We start from the raw sequence: 16,753 nt of genomic DNA on the forward strand, positions 1-16,753 counted from the left end.
CAAGCACTCAAGTACTTTCAGCTAAGTCCAGGAGCATGCAGCAGAATGTGCAAAGATGCTAGGTATGGACATACTTCCTTTTTCCTACGTGTAGGGTGAGATTAAGTCCCCTTGTATCAGATTCCTAGATGTTCCTGTTTTACTAACAAGGCAGTATCAGATCAGTGTGCTACTTTAAGAATTGCAAAACAGTATGGTCTGGGTAACTGAATGTAGAAGGGTACACCTGACTACTCACATATGGCTCAGTGGTCAGACAGCCGACTACATATGTTACAGCCTACTAGGTCAGGAGCAGCAGAGAGACTGGCAGCAGCTCTGGTAACATGTACATCCTCAGTTGACAGCATGCCACAGTCATGGTTTTCAGCATAATCTTGGAAAAGCTGCATGATGTCATAGAGGAATGGCTAAGGTCCCTCTCTGCTGGCTTTGCAGCAACAAGGGAGTAATCATAAAGACAGAGCACAATGGTCTCTTCCACATCCCTAGCTTCACTCACTGCCTCAATCTGGTTGTGAGTCAGTTTCTGGATAGCATTACAAGGTGCAGGAACTGCTGTCAACAACAGCTCTCAGCCTCAATGTATTCATAGTGGATGCAGTCTGTGAGACTGGCAATCTGTGGTCCCACCTAAGGAGGTGGTACTAAGATGCTATGGGGAGTCTCAAGAGGCCCCCCCCTTCACAGTAGTGGAAGACAGCCATGTTTGACAGCCCCATCACCACAGAAAAGTGCTCCCAAACACTGGAGGAGAGGGAGAGTTTTGTAGTAAGGGGCCCCACTCCTCTTTCACCTCTCCACCACCACGACTACTCGTCCTAGTCCATTTGTTTGTTTTAAAAAGTCAGCGTCCTACTCCTCAGCTACCCCTCTTCCCTGCCCTGATTAAATGACACTGAAAACTGCACACAACATGGCCACTAGTGGAATTTCTGTTCCAGGTCAAAATATTTTGTTATGACATTTGGGACTAAACATTTTGTTATCTGAGAAACTAATTCTTGCAGGGTTTTGCTACAAAAATCAAAACATTTTGAACCAAATCAAAACAAAAAACAAGTTGCTCTCAAAATCCTCCACAAAATGGAATTACTGTTCCTTACACAGTTCTAGCAGGCATATTTTCCCTCAGTATCCTCCTCCCTCACCACGAGTAACCATCATCTGAAAGAAGGGCTCACCATGAACCAAATAATTTAAGTGCTTTGTTTACTATTACATTTTCTTCTTTCTGACCTTAACTAGTAATTCTTTGACTATGAGTGGCCAGTAGGGATTAATTTCAACATACTGACAGTCAGCTGAGCTCCAAGAAGATTTCCCCATCTCATTACCACCAAAAAAAGTTGACGCGCACTGTTTATTTTTTTTTTAATAAAGTACTATAAAGCATCATAATTTTTGCTCCAGTTTTAATTCACTAGTTTGTAAATTAAACATATACCTGATGCATAATTTAGGTACTTTGTTAAGGGTTCTTTGATACACTATCACCTTTTAAACAGTGTTTGAAGAAGTAATCCCTTACTTTGTTTTACTTATACAAGAGAGTAGGGATCAACTAACTTCAAAAGTCTCCCACAAACAGATTCCTTATACTAACAGGTTCCTTATACAAAGTCACAACTTCGGATCTCTCATACTTATTTCATCTCCCATTTTGAGGTTAACAAATTTAATGTTTTTTAAAATACTGAACTTTTCAATTCTCAGGCCATTAGCACTTCAGAATTTTAAATATGATTTTTACGTTAGTTTTGGCAAAGAGAAAGAATATCACTTACGATCAAATATCTGAAGATTAACTACATGTCTCAATCCTAATATAATTCCCCCCAGAGGAGGGACAAATTTTAAACTACCATTACTTAAGTCTAGTGACAAACTTGAATAAAAGTTAAATCATCAAAAATACAGTTAGCTGCTCACAAGCACCTTTTAAACAATAGGGCTAAAGCTAATATCTAATAACTACTCAATGAGTCATCACTTAATAGGGGATCAATAGCTCAACACAGGAATTACTATAATCCATGTTTTAACCATAACAGATTTGATGGCAACAATGGAAATATTTTACATACTCCCAAATCTGCAGTAAACAGTACTTCTCTGCAATACCGCATGTGCCATATAATTCATTCATTAAGTAGGATTGCAGGTAACAAAATGACAGATCCTTTTCTCACTATCAGTCTTCTTATAGTCAAGTATTAATAGAGCTAGAATATAACATACATTTCTACAGTGGAAAGTACCTACTTTAGCATGCAAAATATTGTCAACTGAAAAATAGCTGAAGAGACACAAACCTCATCATTTACTAAAGAAATTATTGTTAATACCTCCCTCTCTCTCCCTTCCACAAATGTCTCTTAATATAATCTCTCAGACCTCTTTCCATACAGCTTTTGAAGAATGCAGAAGAATGTCATGAAGCAAATTCAGCTGTACCTGGGAGTCCTCAGGTCAGTTTTCTAACAGGAAATTTAAAACCCAAGGGTTGAGTAGTCTAAAGGGTTTAGATATACCTTCCATTAATATTAGTAGGAGACATATCTAATATCCTTTGACTTCTTTGAAAAATTTCAAAAGGGAATATTTAAAAAAAATTAAAGCTAAGATTTCCTGTGACACTGAACATCCTCTCTCACTGAATTAAGATGCTCTGTTATAAGAGTCCAATTCCACAAAAACATATGTACTTACCTTTACTATCATTGAAATAAGTGGGACTACTAACAGGAGTACAGTTAAGGACACGTGCAACTATTAGCAGGATCAGAACCTAAAGTCATTAAAAATTAAATAAAGGCTGCATTTTCTATTATATGAGATAAGTAGAGCATTACACCAGCTGACCTCCATTTTTTGGGGTGTATATTGGGTATAGAAACTGTAAAGGATATAGAAAACAAATGTACTTAACTTGATGGCAAAATACCTAAAATAGACATAAAAACCTCAAAACTTTGTGAATCAAAGAAGTTGTAAAATTTCTCTTTTTAAATTTACAGCCATCCAAATTACTGAAACCAAAATGACAAGTTCATAAACTACTATGACCTATCCGGGTTGGGGGTGTGTGTGTGTTAACACTACCCATTCCTTACACAAGACTTATTCAATACATTTAAAATAGGTATTGTAAGAAAACCTATCTTCTAGATTAGGCAGAAAAGTGATACTATAAATTAGAGTGCTGTATATTGTATTTTCATGTTTTATTCTCACTCGACTTAGATTTTTACTTCCCTCCAAAACACATCCTTGACTTTTAAAAAATGTAACCTGCTTTATCTATATGAGAGTTATGTGAAGCTGAACATAAGACAGACACTTATTTTTGCTTTGAACAGTATTCTAAATAGTGGTGAACAACTATGTCAGAATGTTCAGTTTATTCACAATATTTGAAACTAAAACTCTGAATTAAGTTGGAATTTTAAGACTGCTGATGGCACATTCTGTTCAGCAGAACAGCAACAAAATTTGTAATTCTGGAAACGCTGTGATGTGCCTGACCAGGCCACATGACTTTGGTCTGAATAGGAAGTACTAAGGGTATGTCTACACTACAAAATTAGGTTGAATTTATAGAAGTCGGTTTTTTAGAAATCGTTTAAGTAGTCAATTGTGTGTGTCCCCACACAAAATGCTCTAAGTGCATTAAGTGCATTAACTCGGCAGAGTGCTTCCACAGTACCGAGGCTAGCGTCGACTTTCGGAGTGTTGCACTGTGGGTAGCTATCCCACAATTCCCGCAGTCTCTGCTGCCCATTGGAATTCTGGGTTAAGATCCCAATGCCTGATGAGGCAAAAAACATCGTCACGGGTGGTTCTGGGTCCATGTCATCAGGCCCTCCTTCCCTCCCTCCCTCTGTGAAAGCAACGGCAGACAATCGTTTCGTGCCTTTTTTCCTGAGTTACCTGTGCAGACGCCATACCAGGGCAAGCATGGAGCCCGCTCAGCTCACTGTCACCGTATGTCTCCTGGGTGCTGGCAGACATGGTACTGCATTGCTACACAGCAGCAGCAACCCATTGCCTTGTGGCAGCAGACGGTACAATAGGACTGGTAGCCGTCATCGTCATGTCCGAGGTGCTCCTGGCCACGTCAGTCAAGAGCGCCTGGGCAGACATGGGTGCAGGGACTACATTAGGAGTGACTCGACCAGGTCACTCTCTTTAGTCCTGCAGGCAGTCCTATTCTACCATCTTATGGTGAGCAGGCAAGAAATATGGATGGCTAGCAGTCCTATTGTACCATCTTCTGCCGAGCAGCCAAGAGATGTGGATGGCTTGCAGTCCTTCTGCACCGTCTGCTGCCAGCCAAAGATGTAAAAGATAGATGGAGTGGATCAAAACAAGAAATAGACCAGATTTGTTTTGTATTCATTTGCTCCCCCCTCCCTCCCTCAAGTCCTGCCTGAAATACAAGAGGGAGGAATAGCTTAGTGGTTGAGCATTGGCCTGCTAAACACAGGGTTTTGAGTTCAACCTTTGAGGGGGCCATTCTGTGTGACAGCTGTTTTTGTTTCTCCTTGATGTAAAGCCACCCCCTTTGTTGATTTTAATTCCCTGTAAGCCAATCCTGTAAGCCATGTAGTCAGTCGCCCCTCCCTCTGTCAGAGCAATGGCAGACAATCGTTCTCCGCCTTTTTTCTGTGCAGACGCCATACCACAGCAAGCATGGAGCCCGCTCAGATCACTTTGGCAATTAGGAGCACATTAAATACCACATGCATTATCTAGCAGTATATGCAGCACCAGAACCTGCCAAAGCGAAACCGGGCAAGTAGGCGACATCAGCGTGGTGACAAGAGTGATGAAGACATGGACACAGACTTCTCTCAAAGCACGGGCCTTGGCAATGCAGGCATCATGGTGCTAATAGGGCAGGTTCATGCCATGGAATGCCGATTCTGGGCCCGGGAAACTAGCACAGACTGGTGGGACCGCATAGTGTTGCGGGTCTGGGACGATTCCCAGTGGCTGCAAAACCTTCGCATGCTTAAGGCCACTTTCATGAAACTTTGTGACTTGCTTTCTCCTGCCCTGAAGCACCAGAATACCAAGATCAGAGCAGACCTCACAGTTGAGAAGCGAGTGGCGATAGCCCTGTGAAAGCTTGCAACGCCAGACAGCTACCGGTCAGTCAGGAATCAATTTGGAGTGGGCAAATCAACTGTGGGGGCTTCTGTGATGCAAGTAGCCAATGCAATCAAAGATCTGCTGATATCAAGGGTAGTGACCCTGGGAAATGTGCAGGTCACAGTGAATGGCTTTGCTGCAATGGGATTCCCTAACTGTGGTGGGGCCATAGACGGAACCCATATCCCTATCTTGGCACCGGAGCACCAAGCCGCCGAGCACATAAACCGCAAGAGGTAGTTTTCAATAGTGCTGCAAGCACTGGTGGATCACAAGGGACGTTTCATCAATATCAAAGTGGGATTCCTGGGAAAGGTACATGACGCTCACATCTTCAGGAACTCTGGTCTGTTTCAAAAGCTGCAGGAAGGGACTTTATTCCCAGACCAGAAAATAACTGTTGGGGATGCTGAAATGCCTATAGTTATCCTTGGGGACCCAGCCTACTGCTTAATGCCACGGCTCATGAAGCCGTACACAGGCAGCCTCCTGGACAGTAGTCAGGAGCTGTGCAACTACAGGCTGAGCAAGTGGAGAATGGTGGTAGAATGTGCATTAGGACATTTAAAAGCGCGCTGGTGTAGTTTACTGACTCTGTTAGACCTGAGCGAAACCAATATTCCCACTGTTATTACTGCTTGCTATGCACTCCACAATATCTGTGAGAGTAAGGGGGAGACGTTTATGGTGGGGTGAGAGGTTGAGGCAAATAGCCTGGCCGCTGGTTACGCGCAGCCTGACAACAGGGCAGTTAGAAGAGCACAGGAGGGTGCGGTGTGCATCGGAGAAGCTTTGAAGACCAGTTTCATGACTGGCCAGGCTACGGTGTGAAAGTTCTGTTTGTTCCTCCTTGATGAAACACCCCGCCCCTTGGTTCACTCTACTTACCTGTAAGCTAAGCACCCTCCCCTCCTCCCTTCGATCACCACTTGCAGAGGCAATAAAGTCATTGTTGCTTCACATTCATGCATTCTTTATTAATTCATCACACAAATAAGGGGATAACTGCAAAGGTAGCCCGGGACGGGTGGTGGAGGTGAGAAGCACTGGGAGGGGTGGTGGAGGAGGGAAGGACAAGGACACACAGCACTTTAAAAGTTTAAAACTTTAAAACTTATTAAATGCCAGCCTTTTGTTGCTTGGGCAATCCTCTGGGGTGGAGTTGCTGGGTGGCCATAGGCTTCCCCACCGTGTTCTTGGGCATCTGGGTGAGGAGGCTATGGAACTTGGGGAGGAGAGCGGTTGGTTACACAGGGGCTGTAGCGGCGGTCTGTGCTCCTGCTGCCTTTCCTGAAGCTCAACCATACGCTGGAGCATATTAGTTTGATCCTCCAGCAGCCTCAGCATTGAATCCTGCCTCCTCTTATCATGCTGCCGCCACCTTTCAGCTTCAGCCCTCTCCTCAGCCCGCCACTTACTCTCTTCAGGCCGCCACCTCTCCTCCCGGTCATTTTGTGCTTTCCTGCACTCTGACATTGTCTGCCTCCACGCATTCGTCTGTGCTCTGTCAGTGTGGGAGGACAGCATGAGGTCAGAGAACATTTCATCACGAGTGCAATTTTTCGCCTTCTAATCTTCACTAGCCTCTGGGAAGGAGAAGATCCTGTGATCCTTGAAACACATGCAGCTGGTGGAGAAAAAAAAAAGGACAGTGGTATTTAAAAAGACACATTTTATAGAATAATGGCTACACTCTTTCAGGGTAAACCTTGCTGTTAACATTACATACACAGCACATGTGCTTTCGTTCCAAGGTCGCATTTTGCCTCCCCCCTCCAAGTGGCTAGCCCCTCACCGTGGCTAACAGCGGGGAACATTTCTGTTCAGCCACAGGCAAACAGCCCAGCAGGAACGGGCACCTCTGAATGTGCCCTTAAGAAAAGCACCCTATTTCAGCCAGGTGACCCTGAATGATATCACTCTCCTGAGGATAACACAGAGAGATAAAGAACAGATGTTGTTTGAATGCCAGCAAACATATACTGCAATGCTTTGTTCTACAATGATTCCAGAGTACGTGCTACTGGTCTGGTGTGGTAAACTGTCCTACCATGGTGGATGGAATAAGGCTGCCCTCCCCAGAAACCTTTTGCAAAAGCTTTGGGAGTACATCCAGGAGAGCCGCAAATGCCAGGGCAAATTAATCATTAAACATGCTTGCTTTTAAACCATGTATAGTATTTTAAAAAGGTACACTCACCAGAGGTCCCTTCTCCACCTGGCGGGTCCGGGAGGCAGCCTTGGGTGGGTTCAGGGGGGGTACTGGCTCCAGGTACAGGGTGAGAAACAGTTCCTGGCTGTCGGGAAAACCGGTTTCTATGCTTGCTTGCTGTGAGCTATCTTCCTCGTCCCCAAAACCTGCTTCTGTGTTGCCTCCATCTCCACTGAAGGAGTCAAACAACATGGCTGGGGTAGTGGTGGCTGAACCCCCTAAAATGGCACTGCAGCTCATCATAGAAGCGGCATGTTTGGGGCTCTGACCCGGAGCGGCTATTTGCCTCTCTGGTTTTCTGGTAGGCTTGCCTCAGCTCCTTAAATTTCATGCGGCACTGCTTCGGGTCCCTGTTATGGCCTTTGTTCTTCATGCCCTGGGAGATTTTGACAAATGTTTTGGCATTTCGAAAACCGGAACTGAGTTCTGATAGCACGGATTCCTCTCCCCATACAGCAATCAGATCCCGTACCTCCCGTTCGGTCCATGCTGGAGCTCTTTTGCGATTCTGGTACTCCATCATGGTCACCTCTGCTGATGAGCTCTGGCCAGCATGGCAAGCTGCAGGTGACCATGCAAACAGGAAATTGAAATTCAAAAGTTTGCGGGCCTTTTCCTGTCTACCTGGCCAGTGCATCCGAGTTGAGAGTGCTGTCCAGAGCGGTCACAATAGAGCACTCTGGGATAGCTCCCGGGGGCCAATACCGTCTAATTGCGTCCACAGTACTCCAAATTCGACCCGGCAAGGCCAATTTAAGCGCTAATCCCCTTGTTGGGGGTCGAGTAAGGAAATCAATTTTAAGAGCCCTTTAAGTCAAAAAAAAAAAAAGGCTTCATCATGTGGACAGGTGCAGGGTTAAATCGATTTAATGCTGCTAAATTCGACCTCAACTCCTAGTGTAGACCAGGGCTAAGATAACTTCACCACAGTAAAGAATAATTGACTGGTAGGGAGGGCATTTTCTGGCATTTAATGATTGCCTGGAAGAACCTAAGGCTTAAGGCCGAGTTGAGGACCTCTTTTGGTCATTAGATGACTGAATCCTAGAGCTGAAGATCAGCATTGCTATTATAAAACACAAATATATAAAACTGTAGAGAAAGACAAAGTAATTACATGCATGTGTTCAACTGAAAGTTGCCAAGGATACAGTGCTTTGTTTTAGAAGGAGGTCTTTTCCTCGTAGCTGAAGACCAGTAGTAAACAGTAGAAGAACAGACTGTTACCCTTGCCATGCCATTAGTGAAATTAAAGATTTAAATTTATCAGTAATCTGAATATTGAAGGAGCTGGCAAATTCAATACAATCTAAAACTTATTGACAGATGTCATCAAAATGCATTGGAACAGGCCTTTGACCTAATCTTGCTACCACTGGCAAGGCTACCATTGCCATCAATGGGAGCCAGATTCATGTATTTGGGGGAGGAGGAGAAGAGAAACACTAGCCTTTATCTTTCAGAGTAACAGCCGTGTTAGTCTGTATTCGCAAAAAGAAAAGGAGTACTTGTGGCAAATAAATTGGTTAGTCTCTAAGGTGCCAGAAGTACTCCTAGCCTTTATCTGATACTCTCCTTTAGTCCTTTTGGCTACGACACAAACCTTTTCTTAATTATGCTGAGCAGAGAAAAAGCTGAATATGTAAACGAATCCCATCCATCTTTAATCAAGCCTTGAATTAATGTTCTATAAATGCAATCAGCTTAATCTAGGCACATTTTTGATGCTTTAAAGGTTATCTACAATACACAGAAAGCTTAAAGTGATAGTTTGAGAGGTATCTGAAAAATCTTTCCAAGCATCCTGACAAATACTGCTGCAGCTCTTAATAATGTACTTTAACGTGGACTGAGCAGGCATCTCTGAAGATGATGGGCAAGAGTTAAAAATGCACAAGACTGAGAAAATAGGCAAGGGCTAAAACCGCAGAGTCAACAAGAAACAGTACTCCAAAGGAAAATTCATGATTTTAAAAACGAAAATAAATTAAGATAAAGAGCTACAGGCCATACTATGTGCAAAAAATAAAGTTGATTTATCCTGTCTCTCCTCCCTTTCCTTCCCACTGTGTGTTATCTTGTTTTATGTTGCCTATTAGGACTGTAATCTTGCTGGTGCACAGACTAATCTGAAGCAAATGTCATGTTTCAGACCTATAAAATACATTTATGGAAGTGGGGGTTGTATTAACAGATATTTCTGTGAAACACACACACACACACTTCCAAATAAGTGACCCACTACTGCTTTAAGGAGCACGCTCAAAGAAGTAGATGCTTATGATTAGAATGCAGTTAATTTATTCAAACCAAATGACTCTGCGGGAATATCATTTTGTCATTCTTGTTAAATATTATTATTCAAAGACCTGAGTGTACTGGCTGATCACAGCAGGACTATGAGCTGCCAATGTGATGCAGCCATGAAAAACTCTAATGCAGTCGTAGGATGCATCAGGTGAGGTATTTCCAGTAGAGACAGGGAAGTGTTAGTACCATTATACAAGGCACTGGTGAGACTTCATCTGTAATACTCTGTGCAATTCTGGTCTCCATGTTTAAGAATGATTAATTCAAACTGGAACAGGTGCATAGAAGAGCTATTAGCATGACCTGAGGAGAGGAAAACCTACCTTATGATAAGAGACTCAAAGAGCTTGGCTTGTTTAGCCTAACCAAAAGAAGGCTGATAGGAGATATGATTGCTCTCTATGAATACATCAGGTGGATAAATACCACAGAGGGAGAGGAGATATTTAAGTTAAGCGCCAGTGTGGACACAAGAACAAATGGTTATAAACACATTTAGACTTGAAATTAGATTAAGGTTTCTAACCATCAGAGGAGTGAAGTTCTGGAACAGCCTTCCAAGGGGGGCAAAAAACCTAACTGTCTCCAAGATTGATCATGATATATATATGGAGAGGACGGTATGATGAGACTGCCTATAATGACATGTAGTTGATCTGTGATGGCTAGCAGCAAGTATCTCCAACGGCTGGAGACAGAACACTAGATGGGGAGGGCTCTGAGTTACTGCAGAGAATTCTTTCCTAGGTGTCTGGGTGGTAAGTCTTGTCCACATACTTAGGGTCTAACTGATCACCATATTTGGGGTCAGGAAGGAATTTTCACCAGGTAAGATTGGCAGAGAGCCTAAGGGTTGTTCACCTTCCTCTGCAGCATGAGACATGGGTCACTTCCAGGTTTAAACTAGGGTGTAAAAGGTGGAGTCTCTGTAACCTGAAGTCTTTAAAACAAGGATTGAAAACTTCAGTAACTTAGCCAGAGGTTATGGGTCTATTACAGGAGTGGGTGGGTGAGGTTCTGTGGCCTGCAATGTGCAGGTGGTCAGACTAGAGGATGGTCCTTTCTGGCCTTGAAGTCTGAGTCTATGTAACTCCCTTAGTTAATTTTATCAGAAATCAGCTTTGATAAAAAAGTTACAACCACCTTCTAAAAATGATTTCTACAATCCTTCAAGTTTTAGAAGTTGCAACACACCCTCAACAACAAATAGATATGTATATATTTGTTGCAGAGGCACTTCAGTGGCTCCACATGTCAGTGCCAAGTTTTCTGCTTCAAGCAAAGTTGCCTGACAAAAGCATCTAGCTCTAGTAGGAAGGCAAATTCTCAACCTGGAGAACTTGTGGCTCATCAGACACTCTGCAAGGACAGACAGACATCTGTAACATCCTTGTGGATTTTGTCCAACGTCCTAAAACCAAGGATCACTAGTGGAAATGAGAATCAAATTTTGATATGGATATCCTCCATACATACAAACCATTTTGAACAACATTACTTCTTGCTTGTTTTCAGGCTGTTAATGAAGACTATACAAAACACACACACAAAGTATAACATGCTTTTTAAACTGATATCCACATTTTTAGGAGGTTAGCATTTTTTTTTAAGTTACTTACACAGGAGATAAACTATCCCGCTCAACTCACCCACCATACAAAGAGATAGAGGCTAATCTTACCGATAGCTTTCTCCAACTGTTACGATTTCCACTTCACTGTCTGTTGAGGTAACATTGATTTCTTCATTGGCAGTGACCTGGGGAGTGGAGGATGCTTCAATCACTACAACATCTTCATCAATACTTCCTGGAGCAGGGAAGGGGAGAGAAAAATCAACAGTTTGGATTATGTACATTTGATATTGCCTTTTTCATACAAGAGTCATAGAACCATGGGACTGGAAGGGACCTCGAGAGGTCATCTAGTCCAGTCCCCTGCACTCATGGAATTCATTTTTTGTTTATAGGTTTTTATCTTTATATATTAAAAAACTGCCTTTATTAAAGTGTATTTGCATTTTATAGTATATACACAAGTAAAAGGGATACAGTAGTGATAATGTAACAAATCTGTAATGCAAGCCCGTCAAAAGCATCTACCAAATCTGATCCAAAATAATTATTCAGAGAAACAGGATTGATTCAACACTACCTTCTCCGAACCCTCAACAACTACGTTTTTAGGTTTTGAGGGAGACAACACAACTCAACTTACTGAGATTTTTCAGTTTTAGATTACCAAAGCAACAGATAAAAAAATAACTGATAATCCTGAACTGAACATCTCTACAGTTAATGGAAATAAGATGAAGTTCAAAGGCTAGAAACAGACAGCAAGTAGATATGCAATCTTCTATCACAGATAATTTAAAACATTTTAGTCTCATTATCTGTACCACTTTATTTCATTTAATGAACACCTAAAAGGTATACTAGAAAAGGAGTTTAGAAAGAACTGAAGAGTGCCAAACTGTGATCTAAATCTTAAAGGAGCCTGCATGAACACATTGGAACTTACAAGCATTTTTACACAGCCTATCCCTTTACTAAGACTTTTGGGTAAGAGACTGTGAGGGCTATGTATTTTAGAGGAAACATATTAGAAAGTAGAAATTGTGTCTTCAGTTTTGATGATTGGATGCATTTTGTAACTTGCATGAAGTCTCACCAAAAAAATGTAAGACCAAAAAGACTTGGGGAGAATACTACATGTAAGTTTAAACTGTGTCCTAATTGCATTATGTTTTCTACAACTTGTAAGTAAACAGTTACAAAATTAAATCTGTATTTGCCACCTCCTTTTGTCATAGCTATTCATATATAAAAGAAGAGATTCAGCATGTTCTGATGTTAAAATAAGAGTTTCTGAGTGTTGGGAACACTGCTGACTGCAAGGGCATACAAGTGAAATCTCAACTGGTGGGGGAGGGGAGGGAAGGGAAGAATCACTTGTCAATATTTTTCCCTAACTTTTTGGCAAACAAATCTTTTTCAAGAGGCTAAAAAATTAAGTTATTGCCTATTGGTTTTTACTTTCTAAATACTGAATATTTCTGTATTATTTTTACCCAGCCAGCTGGAGTCAAATACCCAAAATATTAAGCCAGTTTTGCAAAGCTGTGCTCACCCACTCACTTTGCAAGAGCAATATTCTGATAGGCAAGTAATATTGTCCCATTGTCATCAGTTTGCAGAATAGATTTGGTCTTTAATGATAATATTTTCATTACTCCTGGGGGAATTGTGCGCCACTGTGCATGCACAGAATTCATGTCCCCCACAGATTTCTTTGCTTCCCAGCAGAAAAATGACTCTCTGATGGGGAAGCAAAGGGAAGAGTGGTCATGTGACCCTCCCCAGCGGTATGTTTTGGGTGCCCAGCACAGCTAGCAGACAGGTAAACTACTGTGGGGCAGACGGTGGGACTGGGGAAGACCTGGCTGTAGATACCCTGGGCCGTGCTCAGCTGCTAGTCCTTGCACTTCCCCTGTACAGCATCTGGGGCTGGGTCAGACCCAACCCCAGATTTCTCCCCAGGCTGCAGAAAGCTCTGCAAACTCTCCCCCCCCTTGCTTCCTGCACCCATTGCTCTTCAGCTGCAGGGGAAGGGAAGGGATCACTGTACAGGGAGCTGCTCCCCCATTCGCTCAAAGCCCATGCATCCAGTCTCCCTCCAGCCTCACCCCCCACACACACCCAGAGCCTCCCCTGCCACGCCCCATTCCCCCTGCACTTGGACCACCACGACAAGCCACCTGCACCCAGATCACCACCCCCCCGAGCCTCAACCAGCTTCACCTGGATCCCCACCCTATTGAGCCCCACTCCCCAGCATCTGGACCTCCCCACTGAACCCCCCCCCCACATCCAGACCCCACTGCCAACCTTTATTCCGCCACCCACACCCCCCCCCCCACCACTGAGCCCCAACCACCTTCACCTGGACCTCCCTGCATAGTCCCATTACTGTTGCTCTCATAACAAGCCCATTTGCATCCAGATCCCCCTGCACCCAGATCCCCCACTGAGCCGCCTGCACAGAGGTTGCTCCACACAGAACCCTCTCAACCCACACCTGGATCCCCCCACACTAAGCCCCTCCATACTTGGATCCTGCCTTGCTGAGCCTGCCTGCCCACACCTGGTGCACCCGGCACAGAGGGGCAGGTCCCTGGGGTGTTTCTGGGGCAGGCCCAGTCCTTGCACTGTGTCAGGGTTGGGAGCAGCCCCACCGCTGAGTCCATGTCCTGGGGTGGAGCTGCAGAGTGATCCCACCTCTTTGCAGCCAGTGGCCTGTGCTCCCCAATGCCATGCTGTAGCCTCCACATTTATTTGACAAAAAAATTGCAGAATTCTAAAATATTGTGCACAGAATTTTTAATATTTTGGTGCAGAATGCCCTCAGGAGTATTTCATGACAATTTTTCCAGGAGTCTATTATACACACCCACTTTCCATGAGTGAAGCAGCTTATTGGAAAAAGGAAACTAAATTTACATATTCCACAGACAATGGTAAGACACTTATTTATATACATACTGATGGGGTTTAGAGATGGGGTTAACAGGTGATAGGAGTAAGAGCCAATTAGTGCACCTGTGCCTGCCTCCTGTCCTGTGGGATAAGAGCTCCATAAGGATCATTAGGCACCTGGACCTGATAAAGAAGCTGAGGGAACTCAGTAGGGGGGAGCTAGGATTCTCCTGTGGAGAGAAATTCCTACACCTACCTACCTACCTACGCCAACGAAAGAACCCCCAGTGTAGGATCTACACTGATGTGCTGCAGCAGTGCCACTGTAGCCTTTCAAGTGTAGACAAGCCCTAAATGTCTGAATGTAGGGTAGGTAGCTCCTTTCCACTGCAATGACAAAAAAATCAGAGCATGAGTACATCTGTTATGGGTATTTTAGGGCCATGGACGGCAGAGTTAAGGTTGTATGGTGTGTACCCTAACTGTATATTTCCTGGTTTTCTGAAGTTTAAATTTTGCAGAACTCAATGTTCTGAAAGGTTACAAGAGGTCACTGGGAAACCTGAACCCTGTATTAATGATTTTATTATCTGTAGCTAGTGAACTGAATGTTTCTAATCACTAGTTAAAAAACATTGAAGAAAACGAAGATCTCATCCTCTCATACCTAGTTTTACTCAGACTGGAAAAGGAAAAAGAAGCTTTCCTGTTTGTTCAACTGCAAATTAGTTTCTCAAGTCTGAACTAATCATTGAACAGAATTAGTTGAATTAAAATGGAAAAAAAATTCTCTCTGCACATACAGAAGAGGCTATTGTTCTCAAAAGCTGCTTTAGAACTTCAACAAACTCTGGTTCCAGGTATTTAGCCAGTAACTTTCACCTGTCCAATGGTCTTTATTTAAAACGGCAGCAAAACTGTACAAACTGCTCAGTACTATATTTTGTATTTAATTTAAATAATTTTAATAAATGAAATAAAAGTTTAGATCTTAACATAGGTTGTCAATTTCCAATTTACGTATGTTTTTATATAAACCTGCATTTAATTTCAAAAATGGCTTGTTTTTTAAAATCATTGATTCTTATCCATGCTGCCGGTGGACCACAGTCTGGGAACCATTATTTTATTCTAGTGCAGGACTTAGGGCTAACATAGTTATAGGAACTTAAACTCTCAGTTTAATTCTGTTACAAATTAAAAGTACATCATTACTCAGATATATATTAAATACTGAACTCTCTTAATGGGAGAACTATAGTACACTCTCCCAAATAACCTATTTCCTTTTTTAAAGGAAGAGCACCATTTGTAAGGTCTATAAACAAAAAGGCTAAGGAAAACCATGCACATACTATTCACCGTAAAATGAACAGATTAATAACCAACTAGATTACTCACTCAAAAAAAACAAGAGCTCCATTTTACCTGAGGGAACAGTTGTACTGTTTTGGTGGTTGTCACCAGGAGATACAAATAAGTCTTCCTCTCCTTCAGTGGAAGAACTTGAGGAAGATTCACTACTGAGGTCATTCTCACTGGAACTGCTAGAGCTGGGTAGCAAAGCATACTTTCTTCGAGCTAATACCTCCCGTTTTTTTCTCTGAATTAAAATTCGTTCTTTTTGGTTTTGTGTTCGCTGTGAGGAACTGGTTTTCACAAACCTCTTTCTATATGGAGGTCTTCTCGGTGAATTGCTATGAAAACAGGGTCTTTTCATTAATAGTCCAGGTACAGATTCTGTCTCAGTACGAGGCCACTTTTGTGACCTTGCACTATGAGTTCTACTTGTACTCAACACTGCCTGAGTATGTCTTACAGGGGTCTCCTTTTCCTCATCAGATGTGATTGTATCAGAGTCTCCAAAATGTAGGCTAGATGAAGGTGAAGACACACAGTCACTAAAAGAAGAATCATTGTCTTCACTTTGTGTTTCTAGGCGTTGTCTTAGTCCTAAAATTCCCTGGTTTTCTTTAACACCACAGTTTTGAGCATATGAAGGGCCAGCCTGCTGACTCTTGCGTTTTTTCCGCACTACGATACCTTTGTCTTGTTCTGGATGATTGCCATTCATGTCCTGCTTTTGAGAGTCACCACACAAGTGAGAGAATTCATTCCCTACTTTATTGGCAATCATCTCAACTTCTGCAGGGAAACTTTTGGCTGCCCCAATGGGCTCAGGATTCAAGAGGATCCCCTTCAGACTCTCCTGTCTCTTTGGTGCATCAGAGGGAACTTCACTCTTCATATCCGCTTTTATAGTATAGACTATATTACATTTGGGAGTCCATTGAGACATGGAAAACTACAAAGAAGTCCTGGAAAGAAAATCAGACATGCATCAAAAAAAAAAAAATTAACCTGCTATTAATGTTGCACTAGAATAGCTATAGATTGCCACTAAAAGTTGTGGTATTTTTTTGGTTGTTAATGGGAGTATGGCTAGCTATTTTGCTTCTTTCACTAATATGCCAGAAAAAATGTTGGTTTTATGAAGTATTTTTTCTGCTAGAAATATGTTCTGTTTTTATTCCAGACAATTTATTTATTTCTAGAATTATTTCTAGAAATGCAGTCAGACAAAATGTCTATTCTACCTT

At 42.5% G+C, this 16,753-nt stretch overlaps 1 protein-coding gene across 9 annotated transcripts in view; it reads right to left on the minus strand.

The window, feature by feature from the left end:
- The window catches only part of RNF111 (ring finger protein 111), a 95,149-nt gene that overhangs the window by 63,391 nt on the left and 15,005 nt on the right, over nucleotides 1-16,753 (minus strand). For 6 of the 9 annotated variants that reach the window (XM_075133049.1, XM_075133048.1, XM_075133045.1 and 3 more), the window contains exons 2-4: nucleotides 15,582-16,471; nucleotides 14,418-14,540; nucleotides 11,361-11,487 (exon numbers count right to left, since the gene is read on the minus strand). In XM_075133049.1, coding sequence (XP_074989150.1) covers nucleotides 11,361-11,487; nucleotides 14,418-14,540; nucleotides 15,582-16,452 — 1,121 coding nt within the window. In that variant the 5' untranslated portion in view covers nucleotides 16,453-16,471. The remainder of the gene's footprint in view (nucleotides 1-11,360; nucleotides 11,488-14,417; nucleotides 14,541-15,581; nucleotides 16,472-16,753) is intronic. The other 3 variants (XM_048866300.2, XM_048866299.2, XM_048866296.2) reach the window with 1 other exon arrangement.

Source organism: Caretta caretta, chromosome 10 (genome assembly GCF_965140235.1).
Source record: "Caretta caretta isolate rCarCar2 chromosome 10, rCarCar1.hap1, whole genome shotgun sequence".
NCBI lineage: Eukaryota > Metazoa > Chordata > Testudines > Cheloniidae > Caretta > Caretta caretta.